Source organism: Nerophis ophidion, linkage group LG01 (genome assembly GCF_033978795.1).
Source record: "Nerophis ophidion isolate RoL-2023_Sa linkage group LG01, RoL_Noph_v1.0, whole genome shotgun sequence".
NCBI lineage: Eukaryota > Metazoa > Chordata > Actinopteri > Syngnathiformes > Syngnathidae > Nerophis > Nerophis ophidion.
In genome coordinates this window covers 49,271,187-49,289,338 of record NC_084611.1, presented here as the reverse complement: position 1 = coordinate 49,289,338, position 18,152 = coordinate 49,271,187, and the positions used below count along the sequence as shown (strand labels likewise).

At 39.8% G+C, this 18,152-nt stretch overlaps 1 protein-coding gene across 6 annotated transcripts in view; it reads left to right on the top strand.

Annotated features, from left to right (window-relative positions):
* Window positions 1–18,152, top strand: part of LOC133556192 (RNA binding protein fox-1 homolog 2-like) — a 115,009-nt gene that overhangs the window by 17,979 nt on the left and 78,878 nt on the right. For all 6 annotated transcript variants that reach the window (XR_009807475.1, XR_009807473.1, XM_061905914.1 and 3 more), the window contains exon 2: window positions 12,176–12,223. Coding sequence is in view for 4 of the 6 variants with exons in the window: in XM_061905914.1 (XP_061761898.1) it covers window positions 12,176–12,223 (48 nt within the window). In the remaining 2 variants the exon portion in view is untranslated. The remainder of the gene's footprint in view (window positions 1–12,175; window positions 12,224–18,152) is intronic.

Here is an 18,152-nt window from a genome sequence, read left to right as displayed (position 1 = left end):
TTTACTGAGAGATATAAATAAGAACTTTACACTACTTTATACTAGAAATCCCAACAGTGGAGGATGAATGTCACATAGCAAGAAGATAGAGAAAAACGGCGTGGCGCAGTGGGGAGAGTGGCTGTGCGCAACCCGAGCGTCCCTGGTTCTATTCCCACCTAGTACCAACCTCGTCACGTCCGTTGTGTCCTGAGCAAGACACTTCACCCTTGCTCCTGATGGGTGCTGGTTGGCGCCTTGCATGGCAGCTCCCTCCATCAGTGTGTGAATGTGTGTGTGAATGGGTAAATGTGGAAGTAGTGTCAAAGCGCTTTGAGTACCTTGAAGGTAGAAAAGCGCTATACAAGTACAACCCATTCATTCATTCAAAAAGCTTATCGACACAGACTACAAAGGCAGACATGCGCACATTTTCAGGATTTATGCACATCCCAAATACACATCAGCAGGTACCAGAAGGTAAGAAAAGTTTCTTTTGCATAATGTTGTGAAACAAAACGCCAGATAATGTCTTACCTTATACACACACCAAATGTCCCCTTGTCCCACACACCATTAGACTGTACAACTCCTCTCTGGGGAGGGGGGCGGGGGGTACTAGGAAGACGGGGGATGCAAAACAATAACAGTACAATACTTTTTCATAACATGGTCACTACTGCCTAGTTTCTCTTCTTTTATTCTTATGTTATATTTTTATTCCCATTGTTGCTTTTTATTTTTATTCTTATTGTAATATTTTTCTATATTGTTTCCATTTATACCCCTAATATTTACTTTTTAAATTGATCTCAACTCTGTACACTGCTGCTGGAATTTAAATTTTCCTGAAGGAATCAATAAAGATCTATCCATCTATCTATCTATCTATCTATCTATCTATCTATCTATCTATCTATCTATCTATCTATCTATCTATCTATCTATCTATCTATCTATCTATCTATCTATCTATCTATCTATCTATCTATCTATCTATCTATCTATCTATCTATCTATCTAATAATTCTATCCATCTATCTATCTATCTATCTATCTATCTATCTATCTAATAATTCTCCTATGCGGAAGCACAGTACGTCTGACTATGGTAGTTGTAATGTTCCGACAATCCATCAAGCGGTGTGGCTTCATAGCTTACCAAAGTCATACTAAAACATTTTGACAGATTTTAGAGTGCCGTGTGTAATGTTCTATATTCTCAATGGAACATTTAATTTTGGTGTTGTTTGCAGGTGTCATCTTGCAGTCTACATGTATCTTTTATGTGTGACTGCCATCTACTGGTCACACTTATCATTTCACCATGTACCAAATAAAATAACTTCAAGGTTGTTAAGCACAATTAGAATTATTCCGTACATTAGGCGCACCAGGTTACAAGGCGCATTGTCGAGTTTTGAGAAAACGAAATGATTTTAAGTGTGCCTTATAGTCCGAAAAATAGGGTAGTCCGATTTCTCAAATAGTTCAGCTCAAAATAAGCATTCTACAAGCCATTGAAACACCTTAATCCGATTGTGTTCTGTTTTTGTAAAGTGGGACTAACACACCTGGGTTATGCGATTGAAAAACGGATCTCTCAAGGATTCAGGACTACCTCCTGACGCAGTCTGAATCTGATGCCCAAAGATCACATTTGAAGCACTTTGGAGCGTTCAGACTGGCAACAAAAATCCAACCCGTATCACTCGAGGACAAACAAACTTATTTGGTGTGCAGCGTAAACTCTGTTTTTAGTCTTGATTTCCAACATTTTCTTTTGGAATGTCAGCTGTTGGTGCTGGTGGACATTTTCATGTCTTTTGTCTCGGTTGTCCTTGAAGGGTGCTGACATCCCCGAAGACCCGGCGAATGTGGTTCAGTTGTAGGCCGTCTTTCTGCTCCATGTGCGGTTATTGAGACTGATCCACATTTTATGCAGCACCCCTGCTCCCCCACCCTCATTCCTCCTGGAAATGAAGCACATGACTCCACTCATGTATGAGTCATCTTCCTTCCTCTTCTACTTCCATCTCCACTTGTGCTCATCTGCTCTTATTTTGCATCTTCTGCTGGGCTCTATACTTTATTCATGCTATTCGGGCCTCTAAAAGGCGATCCATTATTTAGAGCGTCTACCTCCCAAAGCGATATCACTAAAGTATGTTTTAGGCTCCCGGATTATTTTGCCGTTTTGTATGTTTTTTCACTTCCTGTTCGAACAAACGAAGCCCCCTCACGTGGCGAGCAATGCTCACTTTGAGCCAGATAGCCCCTCCCAGGGGGTAACAGAGTGAGATGGCCACTCTACTAATGAGCTTCAATGCGCGCCGAGCAAAGTGTTCCCCCGGACACAACACGGGCACAGGGACATGGTTCCTGAAAGAAAGATGAGCGAGGGTGATATGAAGGAATCTGGTTTGCATCGAGTATGGCTGCACGATTAATCGAACCCGGATGCAGGTTTTAATTAGTGCAAGAAGCAGAGGGTTTGTTTTCTCTGCTGTCACCGCCAGTTGAGTGATATGTTAGCCAAATAGAATTGTCACATTTCTTCGTCTCTTGCTTTAAATTAAGAAAAAAGAGCTCTCATTCTATCCATGCGTTTATTTAACAGGATAATTAACTGAACACAGTGAGCCCTCCCATAATGTACGTTGGGGAGTTCTAATTGGAACACGCTCTTTTGTAAGGTCTCTACATTTCTAAAATCAAGATTTTCCTCAAAATGACAGTATTGTGCTTAGAATACTAAGAAGTTCCGCAGGTAACAATTGCTAGGGAAAAAAAACATTACGCCAAATGTCCTGCTGTCAATCAATGTTTATTTATATAGCCCTAAATCACAAGTGTCTCAAAGGGCTGCACAAGCCAGAACGACATCCTCGGTTCAGAGCCCACATAAGGGCAAGGAAAAACTCACAACCCAGTGGGACGTCAATGTGAATGACTATGACTGTGGGAATATATGAGGTTTAAATGGGATGAGCAATATAAGCCCATCAACACGGACGAACGAGCGAGAATGGCAACAGCTAAAAGACGTCGTCTGACCGCATTTTTGTGTAATAATGTGGCCAGAAATGGTACTGCAATCACGGTCAAAATTATGTAGTCCCCTCCCCGTCTCCCTGACTGAGCTTACCTCTTACTAGGGGTTGACGTCTGGGACCATAATAACTGAATAGACAAACGATTTGTCAATACAAAGTCTCTAACCAGCACAGAAATGAGGCTATGTTCAGGAAGAAGTACGCCATGCCTGCGTACAATATCACCTCAATCATGTGGTTATAGTCAGTACTATCAGAAAACAAAGACTAAAAGCAATTACAACCAAGGCTAGCAATGGTTATACTGCTGAACATAAGTAGAGCATGCTTAGCAACCTAATGTATGCCCAAAGCTAAAGAGGAGACATTTTACCAACGTATGGCTATAGGCTACTGTTTCAAACCTTTCAGATTGCGGTATGACTTGGTACATGTATGCATATGAGGAATTATTTTATCATGTGATTTGTCTGTCTTCATACCTTTCACATTGCCATTAAGGCCCAAAACGACTGCAAATTGAAAAGGAAATATGCACGGACACTACACATATCCACATAGCTTTTATTTGTACTAAATATATTAAATATATGACACATGGTCATACAGGCCTACTAGCATATGATCCCCCGTTAGCCTGCATGTCCATGTGTCATACATTTAATATATGTAGTACAAATAAAAGCTATGTGTAGTGTCAGTGCCATGGTCTGCATCTTTCAAAGGCATCACATTCTGGTTTTGTTCCTGGCTCTGTCATTAAATATGTTGAGCCTGGTAAATTTCAGATGTACTAAGGTCTGACATGTTTAGTAACTTTACCAGTGGCAGTGGCCCAGACCAAGATGGCAACCTGGACGTGACACACACGCAGATTTTCTAATTGGTCAGACGGTTGAGTGGGGGGCACCGAAATGAAAACAATGACAAGATTTCGGGGCTGTAAATCTAATTTTGAAATGAGCTTATCCCGGCTGAACTACTGTTATCACTTCTGGAGGTATTGGCAAAGATGATGATTCAATAATGCCTTTTGACATATCAGTGCCATTTCGTGATGACTTGACATGGAAATATTTTAAGATGTTCGATATTTATTCAAGTAAATTTTTTGCTTACAGCAATGAGTCCGTTTTTTTTCTTTAGAATAACAAAGTTGTTTACCTTCCAATTGCAATACAATTTTCAACAATTCTACAGTACTGAGAAATAAAAGTGTATATCCTTTAAATGTTACTTGCTTTATTGTTATATATTCAGATTCCTTTACATTACAAACACTGTACAGTCTTTATTTTTTCAGTTTAAGGGCATGATGTAGACAGAAGCTCTGAGTGTCTGCATGCAGACTAATCATTTTTAAATAAACAAACATTGCATATTGTTCTGTGGCACCTTGAGACAAGCATGATGATTGACAGTCTGAAAGGAACTTGTTGTTTTTGCACTTTTACTACCTTCTTTCCATGGTATCATGCTATGCTGTGTTTTCCTTGAGCTTCTTGCCGCATCGCAACAATAATAATCCAATTCTTTATCAACAATACAATACATCAAGGTGTTACATAGTATTTGGTATATAATTACAGGATAGATACCATAAATATAATTATTTTTCTGAATACTAAAGTTTATGATCACGGTGCACTTTTTGTGTGTCCCTAAAAAAAGTACCTTTTACTCGCACGTCGCCTGCAGTCTTTGCATCTCAGGGTCACGCCAACAGGTGACAGCTTGGAGGCTTTTGCTCATGAATAAGGAGGCAAAGTTCCATAAGAGTCCGTGAATGAATGTCTCAAAATGGTGCAGCTTTAGCATGAAAGCCATCACACAGTCTTGTGATGGCGAAGAAATGACATTTTAGAGAAAATTGATTGAATCCGGTTTCAAAGCAACAATTCCCTGGTGAATATCTGCACTGGCAATAGGAATCACTTCCGAAAAATCCCATCCGTCGTGCTTTCTTCCCACTGACGTGTCCCTGGTGGTCCTGCAAGCAGGACGCTCGTGTAAATATGTCCAGTGGGACCGCAGGATCATTAGTGCCACGTGGTTCCATTCGGTGGAACGTTATATAGGGGAACCCATACACAATCTCAGCTATAAGCCAATCAGTAGCGGCACTGTAACACCTGCAGTTGGAAATGCAAGACTTGGAAGTCTGATTTCACAGCAGTGGACTTGAGCACAGAGTATTTATGCTAGATGCACACGTTTCTCATGTGCTTGGAAGCAACAACGCATGGACTCTCCTGCAGGACTTCAGTAACTGGCTGGAAAATGATTTGACCATTTTGTAAATAGTTGATTACAGGGTTGGGTAAATTAATACATTTGTAATATTGACTGTTACCCACTCACACTGGTAGTTGTGTGTGTGTGTGTGTGTGTGTGTGTGTCAGCAGTACGACTATGCTAACGTTATCTACTATTTATATATATATATATATATATATATATATATATATATATATATATATATATATATATATATATATATATATATATATATGTATGTATGTATGTATGTATGTATATACATGTGTGTATGTATATATATGTATGTAATGTGTATATATACATATGTGTATGTATGTAATGTATATATGTATGTATGTATATATGTATATATCATCAATCTTTATTGCAGACCTTAAGATCCATTAAATATATAAAAACACAATACAAAACATCAAAAAATTTAAAATAAAACATTAAAAAACAAAACAATAAAAAGAAACATAAAACCCAAATGTCAGTTTCTAACATACAAACATGTGTGCCAATGGTTCCACAGTCCAGATGAGTATCTAACAGAACTGCAGCCGGGGTTCGTTAACACAGTGATTATGTCATATTCAGACTCAGATGCCCTACATATAAACTTATACATAAGGTTGCGTAGCAACACTGAGAAATTTGGCACCCCAACACTAACAAACATCTGGCTTGCACTGGCGCTTCTTGGAATTCCCAGGAGAAGCCTCATACAATCATTATAAGCAACCTGCAGGTTCTGAAAACTTTTCTGCTTATACTTTACCCACAGGGGGGCAGTATACAAAGGAGTGCAATAAGCTCTGAATAAGTTGATCTTTACATCATTTGTACAATAATAAAATTTCTTTCTCAGCATGTTGGCTTGGGCATACAGCATACGCCGCTGTCTGTATACGTCATCATCATCACCCAATAGATCAGTAATGATGTGCCCCAGATACTTAGTTTTATGACACAAACTCAGCACCTGTCCTGACAGATAGAATGAAGGAAAAGATAGATCCTTGTCTTCTCTTGTTCTACATATCATGATGACACTCTTTGCATTATATTTCACACCATATTTTAAACCATTTTACTTATTTATTTTTTTTTACATCATATTTTAAACCATGTCCCAATGATCCTAGGAGCTATGTTGTCCGTGGTAGGGTCTCCCAAGACAAACAGGTCTTAGGTGAGGGATCAGACAAAGAGCAGCTCAAAGACTTATATGGAATTACAACATAATGGACTCGCCCGGAAGCGGTCACCGGGGCTCCGCTCTGGAGCCAGGCCCGGATTTGGGGCACGATGGCGAGCGCCTGGTGGCCGGGCCTGTTGCCATGGGGTCCGGCCGGGCACAGCCCGAAGAGGCAACATGGGTCATCCCTCCAATGGGCTCACCACTCATAGGAGGGGCCATAGATGTCGGGTGCAGTGTGAGCTGGGCGGCAGCCGAAGGCAGGGCACTTGGCGGTCTGATCCTCGGCTATATAAGCTAGCTCTTGGGCCGTGGAACGTCACCTCACTGGGGGGGAAGGAGCCTGAGCTAGTGCGTGAGGTAGAGAAGTTCCGGCTGGATATAGTTGGACTCACCTCGACGCACAGCAAGGGCTCTGGAACAAGTTTTCTCGAGAGGGACTGGAGTCTCTTCCACTCTGGCGTTGCCGGCAGTGAGAGGCGACGGGCTGGGGTGGCAATTCTCGTTTCCCCCCGGCTCAAAGCCTGCATGTTGGAGTTCAACCCAGTAGACAAGAAGGTAGCTTCCCTCCGCCTTCGGGTGGGGGGACGGGTCCTGACTGTTGTTTGTGCTTACGCAACATTCGGCAGTTCAGAGTACCCACCCTTTTTGGGTAAACTTGAGGGAGTACTGGAAAGTGCTCCCCTGGGTGATTCCCTTGTCCTACTGGGGGACTTCAACGCTCATGTTGGCAACGACAGTGAAACTTGGAGAGGCGTGATTGGGAAGAATGGCCGCTCGAATCTAAACCCGAGTGGTGTTTTGTTTTTGGACTTTTGTGCTCGTCACTGATTGGCCATAACAAACACCATGTTCAGACATATGGGTGTCCATATGTGCACTTGGCACCAAGACACCCTAGGACGCAGTTCCATGATCGACTTTGTAGTTGTGTCATCGGATTTGCGGCCTCATGTTTTGGACACTCGGGTGAAGAGAGGGGCGGAGCTTTCTACCGATCACCACCTGTTGGTGAGTTGGCTGCGATGGTAGGGGAGGATGCCGGACAGACCTGGCAGGCCCAAGCGCATTGTGAGAGTCTGCTCGGAACGTCTGGCAGAGCAAGACCGTGTCCCTCGGGAAGTCCTGTGGGGAGTGTTCAGAGAGTATGGGGTATCGGATTGTCTTATTGTGGCGGTCCGCTCCCTGTATGATCAGTGTCAGAGCTTGGTCCGCATTCCTGGCAGTAAGTCGGACACATTTCCAGTGAGGGTTGGACTCTGCCAAGGCTGTCCTTTGTCACCGATTCTGATCATAACTTTTATGGACAGAATTTCTAAGCGCAGTGAAGGCGTTGAGGGGTTCCGGTTTGGTGGCCGCGGGATTAGGTATCTGCTTTTTGCAGACTATGTGGTCCTGATGGCTTCATCTGGCCGGAATCTTCAGCTCTCACTGGATCGGTTCGCAGCCGAGTGTGAAGCGATTGGAATGAGAACCAGCACCTCGAAGTCCGAGTCCATGGTTCTCGCCCGGAAAAGGGTGGAGTGCCATTTCCGGGTTGGGGAGGAAACCCTGCCCCAAGTTGAGGAGTTCAAGTACCAAGGAGTCTTGTTCACGAGTGGGGGAAGAGTGGATCGTGAGATCGACAGGCGGATCGGTGCGGCATATTCAGTAATGCGGACGTTGTATGGATCCGTTGTGGTGAAGAAGAAGCTGAGCCGGAAGGCAAAGCTTTCAATTTACTGGTCGATCTATGTTCCCATCCTCACCTATGGTCACGATCTCTAGCTTATGACCAAAAGGATAAGATCACGGGTACAGATGCCGAAATGAGTTTCCTCCGCCGTGTGGCGGGGCTCTTCCTTAGAGATAGGGTGAGAAGCTCTGCCATCCAATAGGAGCTCAAAGTAAAGCCGCTGCTCCTCCACATCGATAGGAGCCAGATGAGGTGGCTCGGGCATCTTGTCAGGATACCACCCGAACGCCTCCCTAGGGAGGTGTTTAGGGCAAGGAGGCCACGGGGAAGACCCAGGACACGTTATGAAGACTATGTCTCCCGGCTGGCCTGGGAACCCCTTTGGGATCCCTCGGGAAGAGCTAGACGAAGTGGCTGGGGAGAGGGAAGTCTGGTCTTCCCTGCGTAGGCTGCTGCACCCGCGACCCGACCTCGGATAAGCGGAAGAAGGTGGATGGATTTCAAACCATAATCTTTGCATATATCCAGCAGCTTTTGAAGCCAGCACTGTACATACAGTATATATGTATGGATATATGTGTATATATATATATATATATATATATATGTATATGTATATATGTATGTATATATAAAATCAAATCAAATCAACTTTATTTATAAAGCTCATTTAAAATTTACCACAGGGGTAGCCAAAGTGCTGTACAATGGATAGGTTAAAAGATAATACGAGGACCGAGCAAACAACACAACACAAACAGAACATGAATCAATCAATGTTTATTTATATAGCCCTAAATCACAAGTGTCTCAAAGGGCTGCACATCCTCGGTAGAGCCCACATAAGGGCAAGGAAAAACTCACCCCGGTGGTATATATACATATATATATTAGGGGTGTGGGAAAAAATCGATTCGAATATGAATCGAATTGAATACGTTGTGCGAGTCAGAATCGATTCTCATTTTTTTAAAAATCGATTTTTTTGTTGTTGATTTTTTAATTTTTTTTTTTTTTTATCAATCCAACAAACCACTACACAGCATTACCATAACCATGCAATCCAATTCCAAAACCAAACCTGACCCAGCAACACTCAGAACTGCAATAAACAGAGCAATTGAAGGAGACACAAACACGACACAGAACAAACCAAAAGTAGTGAAACAAAAATGAATATTATTAACAACAGTATCAATAATAGTTATAAATTCAGCATAGGAGTGATTAAAAATCCCTCATTGACGTTATCATTAGACATTTGTAAAAAAAAAACCAATAGTGTCACAGTGGGTTACACTTGCATCGCATCTCATAAACTTGACAACACGCTGTGTCCAATGTTTTCACAAAGATAAAGTAAGTCATAGTTTTGGTTCGTATAATAGTTAAAACAAATTTACATTATTGCAATCAGTTGATAAAACATTGTCCTTCATAATTATAAAAGCTTTTTAAAAAATTTTTACTACTCTGCTAGCATGTCAGCAGACTGGGGTAGATACTGCTGAAATCCTATGTATTGAATGAATACAGAATCGTTTTGAATCGGAAAAATATCGTTTTTGAATCGAGAATCGCGTTCAATCGAAAAAATCGATATATTATCGAATTGCGACCCCAAGAATCGATATTGAACCGAATCGTGGGACACCCAAAGATTCGGAGCCCAAATATATATGTATGTATATATGTATGTGTATATGTATATACATCTGTATGTATATATGTATATACATGTGTATGTATATTTATATTAATATATTCGTGTGTGTATATATATATACATGCGTATGTGTGTGTATAGATATGTGTATATATATATATATTCACGTATGTATACATATACATATATATACTGTATATATACACTCTACCCGGCAGTGGGTCTCCACAGCTCCGGACTCCAGGGTAAATGAATAGTCCAGTGATTAGTTGCAAATCGTGGCTTTATTGAGGTCTTGCACACAGCCAATCCAACAAAACACCAGCCACTCTTGCCCTCTACCGCTCCCTCACCTCGCCCGCCCGCACACTCACTGACGTCACATGCTGTCACATATTAAAGGGCCACACACACACATATACGCTACTCTCATAACACAGTGGTTCTCAACCTTTTTTCAGTGATGTACCCCCCTGTGAACATTTTTTTAATTCAAGTACCCCCTAATCAGAGCAAAGCAATTTTGGTTGAAAAAAAGAGATAAAGAAGTAAAATACAGCACTATGTCATCAGTTTCGGATTCATTAAAATGTATAACAGTGCAAAATATTGCTCATTTGTAGTGGTCTTTCTTGAACTATTTGTAAAGAAAGATATAAAAATAACTAAAAACTTGTTGAAAAAGAAATAAGTGATTCAATTATAAATAAAGATTTATACAAATATAAGTAATTATCAACTTAAAGTGCCACTTTGGGGATTGTAATAGAGATCCATCTGGATTCATCAACTTAATTCTAAACTTTTCTTCACAAAAAAAGAAATCTTTAACATCAATATTTATGGAACATGTCTACAAAAAACGGCAGGCGGTGTTGATTACCATGGACCCCGACTTAAACAAGTTGAAAAACTTATTGGGGTGTTAGCATTCAGTGGTCAATCGTACGGAATATGTACTGTACTGTACAATCTACTAATAAAAGTCTCAATCAATCAATCAAAAAAAGCACTTTATATGTAGAAAGGTTTTGTTAAGAAACCATTCTGAGCCTTAACTTATTTAGTTTTTATTATATATATGTTATATATGTATTAACCCAGGCAATGGACCCTGTGTGTGTATGTATGTTATGCCATTGTTTACACATTTGGTAAATAAATAACCAAAAAATTTATATTTGTTGTTTTCTTACTGTACCGAAAATGAACCGAACCGTAACTTCTAAACCGAGGTACGTACCGAACCGAAATATTTGTGTACCGTTACACCCCTAGTATATATATATATTTATGTATATGTATATGTGTATGTATGTACAGTATGTATGTATGTATCAGGGTTGTCCCAGTACCAAAATGTATTTTGATACTTTTCTAAATAAAGGGGACCATAAAAAATGTAATTTTTGTCTTTATTGTAACAAAAAAATCTTAGGGTACATGAAACATGTGTTTATTATTGTCATTTAGTCCTTTAAATAAAATGTTGAACATACTAGACAACTTGTCTTTTAGTAGTAAGTAAACAAAGACTCCTAATTAGTCTGCTGACGTATGCCGTAACATATTGTGTCATTTATACACCTATTATTTTGTACACATTATGAGGGACAAACTGTAAAAATGGATTATTAATCCACTTGTTCATTTAATGTTAATATCTGTTTATTTGTTCTATCTACACTTCTGTTAAAATGTAATAATCACTTATTCTTCTCTTCTTTGATATTCTACATTAGTTTTGGATGATAGCAGAAATTTAGGTATCGATCCGATACCAAGTAGTTACAGGATCATATGTTGGTGATATTCAAAGTCCTCGTGTGTCCAGGGACGTATTTCCCGACATTATAAACACAATATAAAAACATTTTTTCTAAAATGAAAGAAGATTTTGTAATGTTAAATACCGATGCACATGTTTATGACAGTGTTGGCGTTGTTCATACGGCCACCCTTACTGTAACATGTATGGACGTTGAGCTAGTATGCCCTTCATTCGCACATTTGCAGTGTGTTAAGAGTCAAGATGATTGTGTTTTTAGTTCATTGAAATCTTGGTTTGGCTTTGTCAACTATAAACTATATCATTTGTGACCTTTTTATTATGTAAAACGGACCAAACACGCCTCAAAATGAACATGTTTGATTTTTCAACAATTATTTTAAAGATTGAAATTTGCCATCAATCCCACGGGGATCGGCGCCATGCACCTACTTTTCACCCTCACCTAAATCCAGACACTGAATGGCAAACTGCAGGCAGGAAGTTGCTAACGACATAAATTCCTCTTTGTGTGCGCTCATTTTGAAGCATATGCTCTTTCTTTCAGAACGACCCGCTGAACCTTGGTTACCATGGATACCCATCTCACAGTCAGGTAAGGAACTACGCATGCCGAGGCATAAAGTTCATTTTTCCTGTTCAAGGAAACTCCGTCTCACACGAGAGCTAGAAATGTGTGCTTTGCCAAAACGAAGAGATTGACTCCATATTCATGAGAGTGATTTAAAACCTTAAGGCGGCAGCTTTTATTGGAAATATCCAACAGGAACACGACACTTTTGTATATTTTACTCTTCTTTTATTTTTTACATCAATGAATGGGTATTGTGTTCTGCGTCCTGATTGGCTAAGGGACTGTAGACCAGGGTAGGGTAGGCGGAGGGTGTGTCAGTCCATCGCCAGGCAGGCATAAAAAAAATAGACTTAGAAATGATGGATCATCAATCTTCGAGACGTCACTTTGGTAGCTTAATTGACATTCACGGCACCCAAGGGTCTCGTGAGATGACGCCGGATTATTAAGAAAAAACATGCTAGCAAAAGAGGACATGTCTGGTGCTAGCAACGATCAGGCTAGGATAGACTGACCATACGTCCTCTTTTCACCAGACATGTCTTCTTTTGCGGGGCTCTCCGGGCAGAGTTTCTTAAATGCCTCAAATGTCCGGCATTTTGAGTATTGTTTACGCCACTTAATATGTCCATCTGGAAACTCGTTTGGTTCACCTCCGCACCAAACCGAAACCCCCGTACCGAAACGGTTCAATGCAAATACACGTACCGTTACACCCCTAGATTCTGGGTATTTGTTCTGTTGTGTTTATGTTGTTACGATGCGGATGTTTTCCCGAAATGTGTTTGTCATTCTTGTTTGGTGTGGGTTCACAGTGTGGCGCATATTTGTAACAGTGTTAAAGTAGTTTGTACGGCCACCCTCAGTGTGACCTGTATGGCTGTTGATCAACTATGTCTTGCAGTCGCTTACTGCGTCTACAAGTATTTACTACAACATGTGGCTAGGCTGGCACGCTGCTAGTACAGGTTGAAGAGGACGCTTAAGGCAGTGTCTCCAAGGTGCCCTCCTAATATTCTTGTTGGGTGAAATTCGAGAGAATGTTTATCCCCGGAGGGGTACTGACATTGGGAGTCTCCCGGAAAAATGGAGGGTATAAAAGTATGACGCTGTAAAGCGCCATTCATGTAAAACTTGCGGGCCGCACCAACTTTAAATTTTCACATCAAGGTGCGGGCCGCAAAATAATGTCTCGCAGGCCGCAAATTGCCCGTGGGCCGCGTGTTTGAGACCCCGGCTGTAAATGGAAAAACATGCTCAGCAAATTAAAACAAAACATCCTGTAAATGATAAAACATAAAAATATATAATTAACCATAACATGTAAAAAACTGGGGAAAAAAATCAACTTCTACTACACGGATTTCATTTAAAGCGGGTATTTTTTGGAGCGTTAAACGAGGGAACACTGTATATATTTTCATAACCATACAAGAAGTGTATTATTAGAGCTTGCGTGTGCGTGTGTGTGTGCGCGCGTGTGTGTGTGTGTGTGTGTGTGTGTGTGTGTGTGTGTGTGTGTGTGTGTGTGTGTGTGTGTGTGTGTGTGTGTGTGTGTGTAGTTGGTGTTCCTATTAGCCTGCTCAGTTGCTATTGTTAATCCTCCATCATCCGCCACTCATCCTCTGATGCTTTACCCATAATCCCCACCTCCCCTCGTGCTCTGCGATGCTCACCAACCTCTGGCTGAATTTCAACCTCATCTTAAGCCTTCCTCCAAAAACCTTCCCATTCGTGTGATTTCCCTCCCGAGATTCTTTTTCCAGATGGCTAGAAGCCAATTAGGCACTTTTCATTTTGGAGCGATGCGATGATGCGGCGTGGAAGTGTTCCCTAATGATGACGCTGAAATGACCACAATCATGACGACGCTCCCCTGTAACGAGTGCCGTGCTCGCTAATGGGAGACAGAATATGTTTGTTTGCAGTTGATTTCCTGCTACAGATGTCAGTCTCATCTCCACTTCATGTTGTTCAGCAATATATACTTGCCATACCAAGAGTCAGTTTAGACAAAGCTTTACCACATATTTTCCTACCATTTATAGCCCATAAATGTTATTGCCATTATTTTTACACCAAATGAATCAATGATGTAATGATAATGGAGAATAAAAATGCGCACTTTCACATGCAATTAACTTGTTTTTCTCGTGTATTCTAACATAGTAATTGGATTGAAAGTATTTAAATCTACTAGTTAAATAAAAGAAACAAATAGAAACAATAAAATGTACTTTGTCTCGCAAGATTTTGCACTTGAATAAAAATGACAATTAAAAGCAATGCAATATCTGAAGGAGTGTATGGGGGGCTCAATTATACACAATCAGAACAATAAATAAAATAGTTAAAGTATTGCCAAACGAAGGCGGAGGTGGTGTTGTGCGTTAGTGGTAGAGTGTTCGCCCTGAGATGGGTCGGTTGTGACTTCAAACCCCGGCCAAGTCATACCGAAGACTAAAAAAGTGCAGAGCTGTTCTTCCCTGCCTGCAATGAACTCTGCAACCCTGCTAGCTGAGTACCTCTCTGACAGTTAGCATGCTGCAGGTGTTGCTAACCTTGACCACCATGGTGTTGCCAAGCAGGATATGTATGTTCTAGAAATGAGGCGGGGGAGGAAACATTTTCAATAAATTGGCTTTAGATGAGGTTTAGTTTCTGCTTGCTAAATACGATATTGTGTGTTTCACCCTGAGAGAGTAGATCGTGTTGGCGTGTTTTTTTAGCAACAAGTGTGGAGGTGAAAGTGTCATCCCGGTGTGTAAATGTCCTCGGTGTGGGAGGCGTTATCTGCAGCAGTTAGTGATCCTGCTGATTGGTGCGTGAGCCCTGAAGCCAACCAGGACTGATGCTGACTGTTTTTCTTTATCAGACTCTAGTTTAAAAGCGCACAGGCCCCAGTGTGCCCCCAGTGTGGCCGTAGTGTGGCCCCAGTGTGACGTCACTGCCATGCGCAGTTCTGTGAAGTGAAAACAAAAAAAGTTTACTGGATTCTGTACAAAAACAAGGAAGCCACTATGAGCAATACTATGCAAAATAAAAGTTGTCACACCTTAAAATTGAGGTTTTTTTTACATAAATATAATTGAAAGTAATGTCATGTATGAATTAATATATATATGTACATATGTGTGTGTATATATATGTTTGTGTATATACATGTGTGTGTGTGTGTGTGTGTGTGTGTGTGTGTGTGCGTGCGTGCGTGCGTGCGTGCATATTTATATATATATGCCGTATTTTTTCGACTATAAGTCGCAGTTTTTTTCATAGTTTGGCCGGGGGTGCGACTTATACTCAGGAGCGACTTATGTGTGAAATTATTAACACATTGCCGTAAAATATCAAATAATATTATTTAGCTCATTCACGTAAGAGACTAGATGTATAAGATTTCATGGGATTTATCGATTAGGAGTGACAGATTGTTTGGTAAACGTATAGCATGTTCTATGTGTTATAGTTATTTGAATGACTCTTACCATAATATGTTACGTTAACATACCAGACACCTTCTCAGTTGGTTATTTATGCCTCATATAACGTACACTTATTCAGCCTGTTGTTCACTATTCTTTATTTATTTTAAATTGCCTTTCAAATGTGTATTATTGGTGTTGGGTTTTATCAAATAAATTTCCCCCAAAAATGTGACTTATACTCCAGTGCGACTTATATAATGTTTTTTTCCTTCTTTATTATGCATTTTCGGCAGGTTCTTTTTTTTATTCCGAAGCGACTTATACTCCGAAAAATTCGGTATATGTGTATACACATTTATGTATTTACATATGTACAGTATATAATGTATATGTGTATAAATATGTGTGTGTATGGATATGTGTGTGTTTGTGTGTGTGCAAGAATATGTGTATGTATATACAGTCTGTGTATAATATGTATATTTGTATTTATGTGTATATATATATATATATATATATATATATATATATATATATAGATATCTATATATCTATATATATATCTATAGATATATGTATATATACAGTATATACTGTGTGTGTATGTCTGTGTGTATATATACTGTATATACGTATGTGTGTATGCGTGTATATACTGTATGTATGTGTGTATAAACTGTGTGTGTATATGTATGTATGTGTGTATATATACTGTGTGTGTGTGTGTGTGTGTGTATATATATATATACACACACACACACACACACAGTATATATACACACATATACAGACATATACATATATATATATATATATTTGCATGTATATTTGTATGTGTAGATGTATGTACATATGTGTGTGTGTGTGTGTATGTATGTATATATATATATATATATACAGTATGTATGTATAAAGATATATATATAAATGTGTGTATAAATATATATGAATGTGTATATGTATGGACAGTGTGTGTATAAGCTTGTACAGTATATGCGAATATATATATTTGTATGTGTGTATATGCATATAAGTATATATATGTGTGTGTGCATACATATATATACATACATGTATATATACATATTTATGTATATAAATGTCTATAGATATACCTTATATATATATATATATATATATATATATATATATATATATATATATATATATATATATATATATATATATATATATATATATATATATATACCGTATTTCCTTGAATGGCCGCCGGGGCGCAAAATAATTTAAAACCTCTTCTCACTCCTGCACTTATTCACAGCATGCGGTAAAAGTAAGCAGGCGCTAATAGTTTTAAAACCTTGTCTCACCCCTGCGCTTACCAATGGCATGCAGTAAAAAATTGAGTGTGATTAAAAACAAAAAAACTTAATAATTATTCTGCGGCCGCAGACCGGTGGTTGGGGACCACTGCTCTACAACATGTCATCGCGCCCACCTTTACACCATGCTATCCGCGTGCCGGCCGGACGCATGCATTTCGCCGCTTCTCATGTGAGATTGCAATGCATACTTGGTCAACAGCCGTTTACACTGAAGGTTGTGATATAAACAACTTTAACACTCTTACTAAATATGCGCCACACTCTGTGAACCCACACCAAACAAGAATAACAAACACATTTCGGGAGAACATCGGCTCTGTAACACATTATAAACTCAGCATAAGAATTACCCAGAATGCAATGCATCCATGACTCTTGGCTATAGTATACACCCGCCCCCAACCCCGCCCACCTCAACCGACGCATGGAGGGGGGGGGTGTTTGGTGCTAGCGGGGTGTATAATGCAAGCAGTAGGAGTCATGGTCGCAATGCATTCTGGGTAATTCTTATGTTGCGTTTATAATGTGTTGCAGAGCCGATGTTCTCCCGAAATTAGTTTGTTATTCTTGTTTGGTGTGGGTTCACAGGGTGTGGCGCATATTAGTAAGAGTGTTAAAGTTGTTTATATCACAATCATCAGTGTGATCTGTATGGCTGTGGAACAAGACCCCAGGTTTACACATAGTAATACAAAAAAAACCCTCCGCCATTTTGAAAATGACGACAGGGGAAGCTTCACCCGTGACATCATGAATTTGACCCGGCGGTAAAAGTAAGCGTGCAAAATATATTTGGGGAGCGAGTTTGACCCGGCAGTAGTTCAAGGCAGGCGCATATTACATGCCCGGCGGCTATTCAAGGAAATACGGTATATATATAGTATATATATATACCGTATATGTAGTATGTAAGCAAATACGTATACTACGTAACTTGTTTACGTAAGTGAGTCACATACAGTACATCCACACTGATGTCAGTGTCTCCTCTACTTAAACAAATATATTCCGCCATATCTGTTACTTCTTACATCATATTACTTTTATTTCTTTTCACGTAAAACAAAAACACTCAATTTTTAAGTTGTGGCGACTTTTATTTTCTCATGGTTGTCGTAGTAACGACCCCCTCGTTCATTTACAGAGTCCGGTCAACTTCCATTGTTTTCACTTTGTCCA